General features: G+C 57.4%; 1 protein-coding gene and 2 long non-coding RNA genes across 5 annotated transcripts; 1 reads left to right on the forward strand and 2 right to left on the reverse strand.

Moving 5' to 3' along the window:
- Positions 1-1,502: 1,502 nt before the first annotated feature.
- Positions 1,503-5,583, reverse strand: LOC135416660 (uncharacterized). Of its 3 annotated transcripts, none has more exons than XR_010431657.1 (4): positions 4,174-5,583; positions 3,571-3,731; positions 3,171-3,300; positions 1,503-2,018 (listed from the first exon to the last, which is right to left on the reverse strand). It is a non-coding gene; the product is annotated as an uncharacterized LOC135416660 (long non-coding RNA). The 3 variants fall into 3 exon arrangements; XR_010431656.1 differs by having other exon boundaries at positions 3,571-3,744; XR_010431655.1 differs by lacking the exon at positions 3,571-3,731 and having other exon boundaries at positions 4,141-5,581.
- A 1,430-nt stretch (positions 5,584-7,013) lies between these two features.
- Positions 7,014-9,141, reverse strand: LOC135416663 (uncharacterized). Its single transcript, XR_010431660.1, has 3 exons — positions 8,497-9,141; positions 7,306-7,410; positions 7,014-7,181 (listed from the first exon to the last, which is right to left on the reverse strand). It is a non-coding gene; the product is annotated as an uncharacterized LOC135416663 (long non-coding RNA).
- A 3,486-nt stretch (positions 9,142-12,627) lies between these two features.
- MPEG1 (macrophage expressed 1) lies at positions 12,628-15,147 on the forward strand. The gene has a single exon (XM_064659827.1). The coding sequence runs from the start codon at positions 12,697-12,699 to the stop codon at positions 14,962-14,964; it is 2,268 nt and encodes a 755-aa protein (XP_064515897.1). The 5' UTR covers positions 12,628-12,696; the 3' UTR covers positions 14,965-15,147.
- Positions 15,148-15,485: the final 338 nt, after the last annotated feature.

Below are 15,485 nucleotides of genomic sequence, written 5' to 3' on the forward strand. Positions count from 1 at the left end.
CTGCAACCAATCCAGTCTGCCATTCTGATTTTAAAGGATACTGGCTTGGCCTTACCAGGAGAGATCCCACATCAGGGGTAATACCTACAGGTTCTGCCCTCTTCCACTCTCCTGCAGTTCCACTGGCCCACACCACAGGAACAACTGCAGCTGCCCCATCAGTGGGGACCTTGCTGCTGACAGGAGTTATTCCCTGCACAACAAGAGCTGCTGCTTGGACACATTCAGTTTCAGCAATTACAGTGTCAATAGCCCCACTTTTCAATTGCATTTCTACCTCAAGGTTTTGACTCAATCTCTTCCTAGCAGAGGTTTCGGCAAGTTTGGCAAATAGAGAAACTGAGGAATCACCCAATGTTTTCCCAGTTTAACCCCTGTCACACCAATCACCTTAACAGTGCCAGTCCTTCATTCTCCCTCTGTTGGGTTAAGGACTGAGCAAGTTGGACCTGTGTCTGACCAGGACATGTGCAAACCAAATGCTGGGGACTGGAACACACACCTGGCACTCCTGGAGCTCTCACAGTCACATTCCAGAGAAAACAGCCAATTGGACCCTCACTGCTCATTTCTTCTGTGCCACAGTAATATCATTCCAGACCTCTCCCTGCCAACCCCCCACTTCTCCCAACAGCTCCAGTGGCACCACAACTTACCCTGAGGGCACAAAGTCTCCTTTTGGGAGCACCACGACCCATCTGTTCTGTAGCACTGGAATTCCATCCCCTGGACAAGCTGGGAGAAGCAGGGAAGAAAACCAGGACCTTCCCGGTGAACTGGGGGCTCCTCTTCATCCAACAGCAGCTCCAAGAAAGGTACTGAGTCAACACCTCACCAAAGACACAGGAAAACAAGTGCCAACATCTCAACAACCACTTCAGCTTTCAAGTGATAAAGCAACAATAAAGAAAAGCTTCTCAGACACTTGGCAAGAGTCCATCCCACTTTAACCAGTTTGTGGGACTCGTTCCCAGCCTCCTGAGGTTCATTTCCCACCTCAATGGGGGCTGCAGCACAGCTGGTTCTACACACACACACAAGGAGCTGCTGCTCCTGGATTCCAGTCTCCTGGTGCTCCTTGCATCTCCTCCAGCTGTTTGCCCAGCTCTCCAGTGCCCCTTCCTTTGCCCACTGCACTTGGTCACAGCCCCAGGGCTCCCAGGGCCACCCTGGGCTCTCCCCTGCCCTGACACTCAGGGACCTTTCCCAGCCTGACTCCATCCAGCACTGACACAGCTGCTGCACCTGCAATTCTCCTGCTCCTGCCCTCCCTCTGCCTGCAAAACACCCCTGCCAGCTCCTGCACCCCACCTCTTACCTCCCAGCAAAGCAGGGCTGCATCCTCCTGGATCCTCCAGCTGGATGCTGCTGGCTCTGGGCAGCTCCCACCCTTCAGCAGGGGATGCCAAAGGCAGCTCTGGGGACTGTCCCGAGGGCAGGGACACCCACTCTGGGTCACACCAACACTCAGCCAGCTCAGGCCTGGGCTCTTCTGCCTGCAGGGCAGCAAACAGCCAAGCAGGGACACTGGGACACTGAAAGGAAACAGGGACAACACACTCAGCAGCCTGGCACACCACAGCCCCCAAACCTGCCCAGGCTCCAGCTGCTGCACAGACCTGTGGCCACACAGGACCCAAACCCACCCCCAGCACAGACAACCCTGGGCAGGTCAAGCTGCTCATTCCCAAACACAACCAAACATCCAGTACCACTGTCTGTCAGACCCTGCTCCAGGAATCAATCATCTTTGTCATTTGCTTTCTCTACAGGTCCTTGCATTCACCTTCTAAAATCAAACCATGTTTAGCAAATTTAGCTATTACTGGAACCAATCCAATTTGGCTTCCCAATTTTAAAGGATACTGTGTTTGCCTTACCAGTACAGACTCTGGCTTAGGGGTAATACCTACAGGTTCTGCCCTCTTCCACTCTCCTGCAGTTCCACTGGCCCACACCACAGGAACAACTGCAGCTGCCACTTCAGTCAGGACCTTGCTGCTGACAGGAGTTATTCCCTGCACAACAAGAGCTGCTGCTTGGACACATTTAGTTTCAGCAATTACAGTATCAATACCCCATTTTAACTTTCATTTCTGTCTCAACGTTTCCAGTCCATCCCTTCCTAGCACAGGTTTGGGTGAGTTTGGCAAATAGAGAAATGAGCAATCACCCAATGTTTTCCCAGTTTGACCCCTGTCACACCAATCACCTGAACACTGCCAGTCCTTCATTCTCCCTCTCTTGGGTTAAGGACTGAGCAAGTTGGACCTGTGTCTGACCAGGACATGTACAAACCAAATGCTGGGGACTGGAACACACACCTGGCACTCCTGCAGCTCTCACAGTCACATTCCAGAGAAAACAGCCAATTGGACCCTCACTGCTCATTTCTTAATCCCAATCCCACACTTCTTTGGCACTTGCAGCACCACTTTTATCACCCAATTCCAGCCCATTAGAGAGCTCCATGTCTAGCAGGGACAGGGACCCCTGGGATACTCTCAGCAATGCCTGAATCCATGGCAGGGACCTTGTTTTGAGCTCCCCAGGGCCGGGCACCCCGAGGATCTCCCCGAATAATCCTTTCGGTGCGCGCTGGAGTCCTCGGGGTGCCCCAACCTGGGGGGCACCAACAGCACTGTCCCTCCAGGGGGCCAATTTGGTCCCAAACTGCAGGGGGATCTTGCCTGTGTCCCAGACTGGTCCGGGGATCTGAGGCCCTTCCCGAGAAAATCTCGGTGCCGGCGTGAAGGGCCAGAGATCCCTTGGAGCCACGGGAGAGCAGGCACAGAGTCCCTCCTGGGGCCAATTCTGCTGCCTGAAATCAGCTCTTCAAAGAAGCCTCTAAGACTCAGCTGGTGACTTTTAGAAGCCAGGCATTCCTTGCTTACAACACCCTGCCATGATCCCAGCCCCACGGGGGTCCTGGCAATCAGCTCCCAAAGGGCACACGGAGGGGTCTCCACTGCAGCTGATGGGAGGGGTCAGCATTACAGGAGGGCTCATTTTCCTTCCCTGCATTACTCGTCCAGATACAGGATATTTTTCCAACAATTTTTAAAATACACACCTACCCTTAGAAGGTTTCCAAGGGCCTTCCCAGGTCTTCTCTGTCTGGAGCCCTCAAAGTCCTCAGTGCCTGCCTCAGGAACCTCAACACAACTTACCTGCTTACACAGGAACTTGGTGCTGCTTGGCTGATGCCTCACTTCCCTTCTTCCTTCTTTCTTCACCTCCCTTGCTTGGTCCCTTTCAATCCCTGGGCTCAGCTCTCTGCAGTTTCCAGGCTACATCCCACTGCAAAAAGGATTAGCCCTTGTTACATCTCAACACTCAGATATCATTCCACCTTTTTTCTTGACACTTGGCCATCAGGCCACTGTCTCATTATTTAAAGCACAGTTTGACTCCTCAGTGACAACAACTGACAGCCCTGAATCCTAACACAGGCTGAGACACAAACACGGATGGGAACTCTTAAGGATCCACTTTGTGCTGCTCACCAATCAAAAGCAGCTTTCTCAACTCAAGAATAACAGACCCCAGGTCCTTGTTCTGCAACTTTACCTGCTATAAATGTGATCCACAGGACCAGCAAAGGCCCTTCCCACTTCCCCTGCAGGGCTGGCAGTGCCACCACTCGACACGGCCCCAGTGGCTGGGCAGGAACGGAGGGGCTGGGGTGTCCAATCCATCGGCCCAGGCGGCACCAGGAGTTCCTGCAGTTCCTGAGGGGAGAGCCTCAAGCCAACAAAGGATTAGGAACAGCATTTGAAACTTTAATAGGTATATCCCCTGGAATATGGGGAGGTGGACAAGGCCTCTCTTTGCCAAGAGCCTCCAGCAGCATTTCCAGCTTTTGGGGCTCTCTTTTAACCATTTTTCCCATCACTGTAGCTGGGACTATCACCTGCCCTGCAGGGGGAACAGCCCACAAAATTCACTTGCAGGGATGCCATTAACTCAAAGTCCCTTCTCAGGGGGGTCACTGCACCCCTTGGCCTTTCTTTGCCCTCCCCACCAAAGATGCTTCCAACAGTTCTGACACATCTGGCACACCCAGAGCTCTCCTCAGGGAAGGCTTCAGCTGCTTAAAGGCTGCCCTTGCACAATCCAGCCAAGGCAGCAAATTCTTACAGGCTCTTGGAAAAGTTGCCCTAACAGTCTTACCACACATCCAGAGGGAGCAATCCAGAGTCCAGCCCGTCCCACCATTCCCAGGAAGGCAGTTCAGGGGCTGGCTGGGGCTCAGGGAGGAGTCACGGGGCTTCTCTTCTTCCTGCCCGCTGTCCACATTTTCTCCTGCAAAAGCAAAGGTTTCTTGGCTTTCCTTGCTCAAGGAGATGCAGCAAAGGCCATCTTTGCAATCTAATACTGCAAACTACTCCAGGTTGTCATTTCAGGGGGTTCTCTCAGGTCCTGCACTAATCAATCCCCTTGGCCATTGGTTTCTTGGCAGGTTCTGGCATTCACCTTCTACAAGCAAACCAGGAGGAGCAAATTCAGCTGTTCCTGCAACCAATCCAGTCTGGCATTCTGATTTTAAAGGATACTGGCTTGGCCTTAACAGGAGAGATCCCACAGTAGGGGTAATTCCTACAGGTTCTGCCCTCTTCCACTCTCCTGCAGTTCCACTGGCCCACACCACAGGAACAACTGCAGCTGCCACTTCAGTCAGGACCTTGCTGCTGACAGGAGTTATTCCCTGCACAACAAGAGCTGCTGCTTGGACACATTTAGTTTCAGCAATTACAGTTTCAACAGCCCCAGTTTTCAATTCCATTTCTACCTCAAGTTTTTGATTCAATCTCTTCCTAGCACAGGTTTGGGTGAGTTTGGCAAAGAGACAAACTGAGGAATTACCCAATGTTTTCCCAGTTTAACCCCTGTCACACCAACCACCTGAACACTGCCAGTCCTTCATTCTCCCTCTGCTGTGTTAAGGACTGAGGAAATTGGACCTGTGTCTGACCAGGACATGTGCAAACCAAATGCTGGGGACTGGAACACACACCTGGCACTCCTGCAGCTCTCACAGTCACATTCCAGAGAAAACAGCCAATTGGACCCTCACTGCTCATTTCTTAATCCCAATCCCACACTGCTTTGGCACTTGGAGCACCACTTTTATCACCCAATTCCAGCCCATTAGAGAGCTCCATGTCTAGCAGGGACAGGGACCCCTGGGATACTCTCAGCAATGCCTGAATCCATTGCAGGGACCTTGCTTTGAGCTCCCCAGGGCCGGGCACCCCGAGGATCTCCCCGAATAATCCTTTCGGTGCGCGCTGGAGTCCTCGGGGTGCCCCAACCCGGGGGCACCAACAGCACTGTCCCTCCAGGGGGCCAATTTGGTCCTAAACTGCAGGGGGATCTTGCCTGTGTCCCAGACTGGTCCGGGGATCTGAGGCCCTTCCCGAGAAAATCTCGGTGCCGGCGTGAAGGGCCAGAGATCCCTTGGAGCCACGGGAGAGCAGGCACAGAGTCCCTCCTGGGGGCCAATTCTGCTGCCTGAAATCAGCTCTTCAAAGAAGCCTCTAAGACTCAGCTGGGGAGATTTAGAAGCCAGGTAATCTTGTATTACTATGCTCTTGAATCATCCTTCCCTGCATTCCTGGTCCACATTCAGGACATTTTCCAACACTTATCACCACACACACCTACCCTTAGAAGGTTTCCAAGGAGCTTCACCGAGGGCCTTCCCAGGTCTGCTCTGTCTGGAGCCCTCAAAGTCCTCAGTGCCTGCCTGAGGAACATCAACACAACTCACCTGCTTACACAGCAACTTGTGTTGCTTGGCTCATGCCTCACTTCCCTTCTTCCTTCTTTCTTCATCTCCCTTGGCTGGTCCCTTTCAATCCCTGCGTTCAGCTCTGTGCAGTTTCCAGGCTACATCCCACTGCAAAAAGGATTAGCTCTTGTTACATCTCAACAGTCAGATATCATTCACCCTTTTTTCTTGACACTTGGCCATCAGGCCACTGTCTCATTATTTAAAGCAGAGTTGGACTCCTCAGTGACAACAACTGACAGCCCTGAATCCTAACACAGGCTGAGACACAAACACGGATGGGAACTCTGAAGGATCCACTTTGTTCTGCTCACCAATCAAAAGCAGCTTTCTGAACTCAGGAAGAAGAGACCCCAGGTCCTTGTTCTGCAACTTTACCTGCTATCAATGTGACCCACCAGACCTGCAAAGGCCCTTCCCACTTCCCCTGCAGGGCTGGCAGTGCCACCACTGGACACGGCCCCAGTGGCTGGGCAGGAACGGAGGGGCTGGGGCGTCCAATCCATCGGCCCAGGCGGCACCAGGAGTTCCTGCAGTTCCTGAGGGGAGAGCCTCAAGCCAACAAATGGTTAGGAACAGCATTTTAAACTTTAATAGGTATATCCTCTGGAAGATGGGGAGTTGGACAAGGCCTACTGGGGCAACAAGGACACACTCAAGGCTCTCTATTCAAAGGATCTACCAGCACTCAAAAGCTGTCACTGTCCTTCTGTCAGGGGGAACTCAGCAAACTCTCTTTGCCAAGAGCCTCCAGGAGGATTTCCAGCTTTTGGGGCTCCCTTTTTAACCAGTTTTCCCATCCCTGTAGCTGGGACTATCACCTGCCCTAGAGGGGGAACAGCCCACAAAGTTCACTTGCAGGGATGCCATTAACTCAAAGTCCCTTCTCAGGGGGGTCACTGCACACCTTGGCCTTTCTTTGCCCTCCCCACCAAAGATGCTGCCAACAGTTCTGACACATCTGGCACACCCAGAGCTCTCCTCAGGGAAGGCTTCAGCTGCTTAAAGGCTGCCCTTGCACCATCTAGCCAAGGCAGCAAATTCTTACAGGCTCTTGGAAAAGTTGCCCTAACAGTCTTACCCCACATCCAGAGGGAGCAATCCAGAGTCCAGCCCGTCCCACCATTCCCAGGAAGGCAGTTCAGGGGCTGGCTGGGGCTCAGGGAGGAGTCACGGGGCTTCTCTTCTTCCTGCCCGCTGTCCACATTTTCTCCTGCAAAAGCAAAGGTTTCTTGGCTTTCCTTGCTCAAGGAGATGCAGCAAAGGCCATCTTTGCAATCTAATACTGGAAACTACTCCAGGTTGTCATTTCAGGGGGTTCTCTCAGGTCCTGCACTAATCAATCCCCTTGGCCATTGGTTTCTTGGCAGGTTCTTGCATTCACCTTCTACAAGCAAACCAGGAGGAGCAAATTCAGCTGTTCCTGCAACCAATCCAGTCTGGCATTCTGATTTTAAAGGATACTGGCTTGGCCTTACCAGGAGAGATCCCACATCAGAGGTAATACCTACAGGTTCTGCCCTCTTCCACTCTCCTGCAGTTCCACTGGCCCACACCACAGGAACAACTGCAGCTGCCACTTCAGTCAGGACCTTGCTGCTGACAGGAGTTATTCCCTGCACAACAAGAGTTGCTGCTTGGACACATTTAGTTTCAGCAATTACAGTGTCAATATCCCCAGTTTTCAATTCCATTTCTGCCTCAACTTTTCCAGTCAATCTTTTCCAAGGAGAAGTTTGGGTGAGTTTGGCAAACAGACAAACTGAGGAATCACCCAATGTTTTCCCAGTTTAACCCCTGTGACACCAATCACCTGAACACTGCCAGTCCTTCATTCTCCCTCTCTTGGGTTAAGGACTGAGCAAGTTGGACCTGTGTCAGACCAGGACATGTGCAAACCAAATGCTGGGGACTGGAACACACACCTGGCACTCCTGCAGCTCTCACAGTCACATTCCAGAGAAAACAGCCAATTGGACCCTCACTGCTCATTTCTTAATCCCAATCCCACACTTCTTTGGCACTTGGAGCACCACTTTTATCACCCAATTCCAGCCCATTAGAGAGCTCCATGTCTAGCAGGGACAGGGACCCCTGGGATACTCTCAGCAATGCCTGAATCCATGGCAGGTACCTTGCTTTGAGCTCCCCAGGGCCGGGCACCCCGAGGATCTCCCCGAATAATCCTTTCGGTGCGCGCTGGAGTCCTCAGGGTGCCCCAACCTGGGGGCACCAACAGCACTGTCCCTCCAGGGGGCCAATTTGGTCCTAAACTGCAGGGGGATCTTGCCTGTGTCCCAGACTGGTCCGGGGATCTGAGGCCCTTCCCGAGAAAATCTCGGTGCCGGCGTGAAGGGCCAGAGATCCCTTGGAGCCACGGGAGAGCAGGCACAGAGTCCTTCCTGGGGGCCAATTCTGCTGCCTGAAATCACCTCTTCAGAGAAATCCCTAAGACTCAGCTGGTGACTTTTAGAAGCCAGGCATTCCTACACACTAAGGTATTTTAAGAGCTTACTGACTGAAAACACATAAGGCTTTTATCACGGACATCTGAACTTTCACAGACAGCTCCTTTCCCCTTTCACTACAAAATTATTTTCATAGTATCATTTAATAAGAAGTGCCCAGGAACCCCAGACCGTGCTTTCCAGAACAGAAAATAAACAGAGGGAAGGACAAGTGTAACACACTCCAGAACAGACCTGACTTTAGTTTTACTCATTGTGTTCAAATACAGCATAAAAAAACTCCAGCAGGAGAGTGCTGGCACATTCCCAATGGTATCTTGAAAGTCCATCCTACAGCTGCAGTAGGCAAGTTGGAGTCATAGAAGTCCCTTGTTCCTGCAGATGCCTGGGGATCCTCTCCATACACCTCGTGCTCTCCCAACAGGAGAAAGGGTGACCTCAGGGACACGGTGGCACTCGACATCCTGCTGAGAGAATAAGGAAACCTTTTTTTGCTAGAGAGCACAGCAACCCCCCTGTCCTTGCAAATTGCCTCCTTGCAAAAAAGGAGCCGGTTCTGCTGGACATTTCTCCAACACTCAAGGTCTTTTGAAGCTGCTCTCATGGCACCAAACCTGCTCGGGGTCTCTCCCAGCTGTTGGCTCTCCGTGGAGTTAACAGGCACACACTCCATTCCATCCTCCCCCAGCCCAACCCAATTCTCACCGGCAGGACGGGCCCTGCCCTTCCCTGTCCAAGCTCCCAGCTCGGCACAGCCGTGGGGACAGAGCAGCTTCCCAAGGCAGCTCCCGCCCGGCAGGAAGCACAACTCGCCACACTCCACCAGCCGCGGGGCACGGACCTGAGCTGAGCCCCAGGGAGGGCACAACTGCACAGAGAAGGAGCAAAAAGCATTAATGCAGCAACAAGAAAGTAAGTGAGACCAGTCTTTGCCTTTGAGACTAGCCAAACCCTGCACGGGGAGAGGCTTTGGGATTCCGAGGCAAACCCTGAGACACCCAGAGAGCACCAGCCCCGCAGCCCTGCCACGGCTCCCCCCGGGGGCACCCGGCAGGTAACGGGCTTACCCGGCAGGTAACGGGCTTACCCGGCAGGTAAGGGGTTTACCCGGCAGGTAAGGGGTTTACCCGGCCCTCGCTGCCCAGCACAACGCGCCCCTAAACGCCCCCCCGGCTCCCCCGGTCCATAACCCATTGGCCAAGGCGCTCTCCCCTCCGCAGCCCGGGCAGCAGCGGGGCCACACCCTCAGCCCTCACACACAACCGCCCCCACCCGCCCCGCCGGCCCTTTATACCGCGGGCCGGCAGCGCTGCCCAATCAGCATCGAGCGCCTCCGCCCAATCCCAGCCCGCCCGGCCCTGCGGCCCCGCCCCGCCCGCTCAGCCCGGCCCCGCCCCTCGGCGCGGCCCCGCCCCCGTTCCCTCAGCGCGGCCCCGCCCCCCGTTCCCGCAGCCCCGGCGGGCGCTGCTGGGGCCGGGGAAGGGCGGTGGGAGCTCCGCGGTCACGGCCCGGCCGGGAGCTCTCCCGGGACAAGGGGAGCGGAGCCTGCGGGGACAGCGGCCTTCTTGGGGGCGGGCAGTGCGGGTCGAGGGGCGGGCCGGGGGGCGGGGCCGGCGCGAGCCGGGGGCGGGCCTGGGCGGGTCGAGGGGCGGGTCCCGCGGCTGCGACCCCGCGGGGAAGGGACCCCCGGTCCGGCCCGTCCGGCCCCGCCGCTGGCCCTGCTCGGGCACCGCCCCTCGCCCACAGTTTTAACACTAGAGAGCCAAGATTTAACCCCGAGCGGCGCAAGCTCCCACGTGCGGGGCATTTCCACATGTCGCTGATAATGTCGGAACGGCCAAAGCGACACGAAAAAAGGTTCCAGCAAAGTTTATTCCAAGGAAAAAGCAGTACAGTTTTTGAACACACATAATGCACACGGATAGGACAGTTCAAACTTTCACACCAGAATTCTTACAGCTAATGGGTGCATTTTCTAAACTCTACTTTCTCACAACAACTTTGCTCTTTCTCAAAACAGCCCAGTTCTTTCCCACAACAGTCCCGAGCACCTGCTCTTATTTTTCTCTCATGTCGATGTTTTTCCCAACCACTCTCGTTCAAAACAGGTCCTTGTTCTCATGAGACAGTGCTCCTGTTTTCATGAGACAGTGTTCTCCGACGGTGACGCCCCGGGACCTGCGTGGGCGAGCGGAGCCTCCGGTGCCCCCAGCCCGCAGCTCCCGGTGTCCCCGCCTTCCCGGGAATCCCACCGGGACACCGATCCCTGCACCGGGACACCGAGACCCATCAGGGACACCGAGACCCATCCGGGACACCGATCCCGGGACACTGATCCCTGCGCCGGGACACCGAGACTCAGCCGGGACACCGAGCCCTCCGTCCTCCCCGCTCCGTGCCCGGGCAGCCCCCCTCGGTTCATCCCCGGGCAGTGCCGCTCCCCGTCCCATTCCCGGTGTCGCTCCCGCTCTCATTCCTGGTTCTGTTCCCATTCCCGGTCCCGCTCCCATTCCCGGTGCTGCTCCCATTCCCGGTGCCGCTCCCGCTCCCATTCCCGGTCCTGTTCCCATTCCCGCTCCCGCTCCCATTCCCGGTCCTGTTCCCATTCCTGCTCCCATTCCCGGTCCCACTCCCATTCTCGGTGCTGCTCCCATTCCCATTCCCGGTCCCATTCCCATTCCCGGTCCTGTTCCCATTCCCGGTCCCGCTCCCATTCCCAGTCCCGCTCCCATTCCCATTCCCGGGCCCGCTCCCAGTTCCCGGTGCTGTTCCCGTTCCCGGTGCCGCTCCCATTCCCGGTGCCGCTCCCGCTCCCAGTCCCGTTCCCATTCCCGGTGCCGCTCCTATTCCCGCTCCTGCTCCCATTCCCGCTCCCGCTCCCATTCCCGTTCCCATTCCCGCTCCCATTCCCGGTCCCGTTCCCGAGCTGCAGTGCCGGGGGTTCCCCGCAGACGGCAGCACTGAGCGCAAAGAGCCGCCGCGGGTTAATTAATGAGCCCCCCCCGAAATCCCGGCCCAGATCCCGGATTTGGGGAGTCACAGCGAGGGGAGAGAGAACAAACACCTGAACACGCAGAGCTGTTCCCGGTTCCTTCCTACAGGTCACCTTCCCCTACATTTCCGAGCCCTTTATTGTTTTATTTATGTACACAAACCCTTTTATTTGTATTTTCAATCCCTACAGATCCATAATCAGAGGGACTTTACAGTTTGTAGTGTTTTACACACACACACCCCATGTGAATTTTCAGACGTTTTGGGGCTGTCACCTCCCTTTTTGGGGGGGAACCCACATGACCACCCTCATCCTCCACTCACCTGCTCTGTGACACCATCAGCCCCCAGACTCCTCCACCCCCAGAGAAGGCACAAAACGAGTCCAACTGCCCTGACCAGCAGCTCAGTGCTTCAAGAAAGCCCTTGATACATGGACATCCCCCCAGAAAAAGCAGGAAAAATCAAGGGAGGGCAGGGCAGCCCCCCAAGGAGTTGGAGTCCCACCCCAGCTCCCACCCAGCTGCCCCACAGCCCAGGGAATGTCCCCAGAGATGGGGGGCTTTTGCCCATCACACAGTTCAGAGGGACCTCTGGCAGCAGCACTGCCCAAGAGAGATGCATCTATGGTCTCCCCACCTCCATCACAGCTCTGACTTCAACCTCCTCCTTACCAGAACTGTCCTGGAAAGAGGAACCAACCAGCAAAACCAGGGGAAGTGAGCCCGTCCACGTGGAAGGAGTCACGGCTTTCACATCACGAACTGCTTCAACTGTTTCTTCCCCAAAACGTGCAGCAGGTGCCCCGTGCCACTGAAACCAGAGCCCAGCCACTCACCAGCATCCCCGGGCAGAGCTGGGGCAGTGCCCCTGGCACCAGGTTCCTGGGGTTCAGCATTCCCGAGCAGGAGGTGGTTTCCCCAGCGCTGCAGACCCTGGGGGAAGGACAGGAATGGGATAGAGGAGGCTGCAGAGGGCCCAGACACCTGTGCCATGGGCTGGGACCTCCAGAACCACCGGTGCCTGCCCCAGGGTCTTGTGCAGCCTCTTCCCCAAGGGAGAAGGGAGACAAGCACTGCACTGTCCCCCACACTGCACCACCTCTCCTTTGCTGCCAAGGAAAGCCTTGGAGTCGGCAGCAAAGCCTGTGTGACCAGGGCCAGATCCCATGAGGGTGGGACCCCAAGGCTGTGGGGCTGGGGACAGGTCCCTTGCATTGGCACCAAGGAACCAGGGGCCACCCAGGGGCAGGGGGGAGTCACCCAAGCACTGGACGAGGGAGCTTTACACAGTGAAATTCCCTGGGCACAGTGACAGATTTCTCCCTGTCCCACCCGTGGCAGAGCAGCTTTCATGGGAAGGGAGCTTTTGCAACGAGCTCTGTGCACCTCAACCTCCTGCTCCCCACACCCTCGTCTCGGTTCCACTGTCATTTCTCACATGCCTCAGCTCTCACTTCTCCTTTCCCTTTCGTTTATCCCCCAGCCAGCCCCTTTCCCCAGCTCCCGCCTCCCCGCTCAGACTGGTGGAGGGTTCTGCACCGGCTCAGCCATGGGCTGGGTGCTCTGGGGGGTCTTGCTCGCCTGGGTGCCCACGGCTTGGGTGAGAGGCACTGAGCAGCCCCAGGAGCTCTCCCCCTCTTCGGGGTTTCTGGAGTGCAGGAAGGCCCTGAATCTCTCACGTCTGGAGGTGCTGCCGGGGGGGGGCTGGGACAACCTCAGAAATTTGGATATGGGCAGAGTCATCAACCTGGGCTACTCGCTGTGTAAGACCACAGAAGACGGATCTTATATCATCCCGGACGAGATCTTCACTATCCCCGTCAAGCAGAGCAACCTGGATGTCCACTCTGAGATCATCGAGTCCTGGAAAGATTATCGGAGCCTCACCTCTGCCTCCATCAACCTGGAGCTGTCCCTCTTCTCCCCCATCAATGGCAAGTTCTCCTACGACTTCTGCCGGACCAAGACCCACCACGTGAAGGACCGCGCCGTGACCACCCGGGTGCAGGTCAGGAACCTGGTTTACACCGCCAAGGTCGACCCGGGGGCAGCCCTGGACCCGAGCTTCAAGAAGCAGCTGCTGACCATCGCCAGCCACCTGGAGAACAACCAGACACGCATGGCCGACTTCCTGGCCGAGGTGCTGGTGCTCGACTACGGCACCCACGCCGTCACCTCCGTGGACGCCGGGGCCAGCCTGGTGCAGGAGGATCAGATCAAGGTGACCTTCCTGCAGGACAGCTGGGGCGCACGGAGCGCGGTCACCGCCTCGGCCGGCGCGGCCTTCCACAGCATCGTCAGCGCGGAAACCCAGGAGACCCTGGACGTCAGCTCCGGCTTCACCAAGCAGTACCTGCAGAACCGCACCCACTCCAGAGTGGAGAGCGTCGGCGGGACCCCCTTTTACCCGGGCATCACCCTCAAGACCTGGCAGGAGAGGATTCAGAACCAGCTGGTGGCTCTCGACCGCTCGGGGCTGCCCCTGTACTACTTCATCAAGCCCGGCGTGCTGCCAGAGCTGCCCACCCCGACGGTGAGGAGGCTGGCCCGGCAGGTGGAGATGGCCGTCCGCCGCTACTACACCTTCAACACCTACCCGGGCTGCACCGACGCCTCCTCGCCCAACTTCAACTTCCACGCCAACACCGACGACGGCTCCTGCGAGGGCGCCGTGGCCAACTTCACCTTCGGGGGAGTCTTCCAGGAGTGCGTGGGGCTGGCCGGGCCCGACACCAGCGCCCTGTGCCGGGGGCTGGAGCAGAGGAACCCGCTCACCGGGGCGTTCTCCTGCCCTGCCCCCTACACCCCGGTGCTGCTGGGCGTGCAGGAGCGGGAGGAGGGCCACAGCCACCTGGAGTGCCACAACAAGTGCGTCCTGGGCATCTTCTGCCACCGCAAGTGCCAGGACGTCTTCTGGCTCTCCCGGGTGCAGTTCAGCGCCTACTGGTGCGCCGCCAACGGGACGGTGGCCCCGAGCTCGGGATACCTCTTTGGGGGGCTGTTCAGCACCCACGGCGCCAACCCCATCACCGGTGCCCAGTCCTGTCCCTCGGGGTACTTCCCCCTGAAGCTCTTTGGCGAGCTCAGAGTGTGTGTGAGCCAGGATTACGAGGCGGGGGCCCAGCACGCTGTGCCCTTCGGGGGCTTCTTCAGCTGCCAGGCGGGGAACCCCTTGGCCGGGCGGCACGGGGGCACCGCCGAGGACCCCCACGCCAAGGGCTGTCCCCCGGGCTTCAGCCAGCACTTGGCGCTCATCAGCGACAGCTGCCAGGTGGAATTCTGCGTCCGGGCCGGGCTCTTCACGGGGGGCTCGCTGCCGCCCGCCCGCCTGCCCCCCTTCACCCGGCCCCCTGCCAACCTGCCGGCCGTGGACACCGTGCTGGTGCGGGACGGGGACAGCAGCTGGGTGAGGGACGGGCAGAGCCACGTGTGGCGGCTGGCACGGCCCGAGGAGATCCGGCACACGGCGCAGATGGTGGGGGAGCAGGGGCTGACGGGGGGCGAGGTGGCCGGCGTCACCGTGGCGGTGCTGGCCGGCTCGGCCACCCTCCTGGTGACGGCCTGGTACGGCCACCGCAGGTACAGGGCACGGGGGTACCGCGCCCTGGGCACGGGGGATGGTGCAGCCCTTGCCGGGCCCCCCGACAGCACCGTGCTGACCGTGGGCGAGGGGTACCAGCAGGAGCCCCAGGGGCTGGCGGCCTGAGTGCCCCCTACCCGCATTGCGAGCCCCAAACGTGGGCAAAGCCCCCCCCGGCCCCACCCCGCGGGGAAGGAGGGAGAGGAGGGGCCGCCCGGCTTTGTATATCTATCGGGATAGATATACACACGCATGCACGGAGCCACGGAGCAGTTTTATTTCAGCCAGCAACCGACTGTGTAGTCAACAGAGCATTAAAAAAGGAAAAAAAAAAAAAAAAAGTCACGTCGTGGAAAGGCTTAGTCACAATAAAAGCCACCACCGGGCTGGAACCGCGGAGTAGGTGGGAGGGGAGGACCCTCCCCTTCCTTGCCCGGATCACGGCAGGGTTTTGCATAGCTCCAGACGGGGTTTGTGTGCACCGGGGAAAACCCAGGGCTGGCGTGGGGGAGGAATCACACTGCTGTGCAGCTCCCTGGGCGGCCGAGCCGCCCAAAAAGGGGGGTGGTGTTCCTGGGGAAAGAGGTTTTCTCCCTTGAGGTAGAAGATAACAACCCAGGCTAAGGCCGGCCGGGGACGGATGGGTG

The sequence above is a fragment of the Pseudopipra pipra genome, chromosome 6, assembly GCF_036250125.1.
Source record: "Pseudopipra pipra isolate bDixPip1 chromosome 6, bDixPip1.hap1, whole genome shotgun sequence".
Classification (NCBI taxonomy): Eukaryota; Metazoa; Chordata; class Aves; order Passeriformes; family Pipridae; genus Pseudopipra; species Pseudopipra pipra.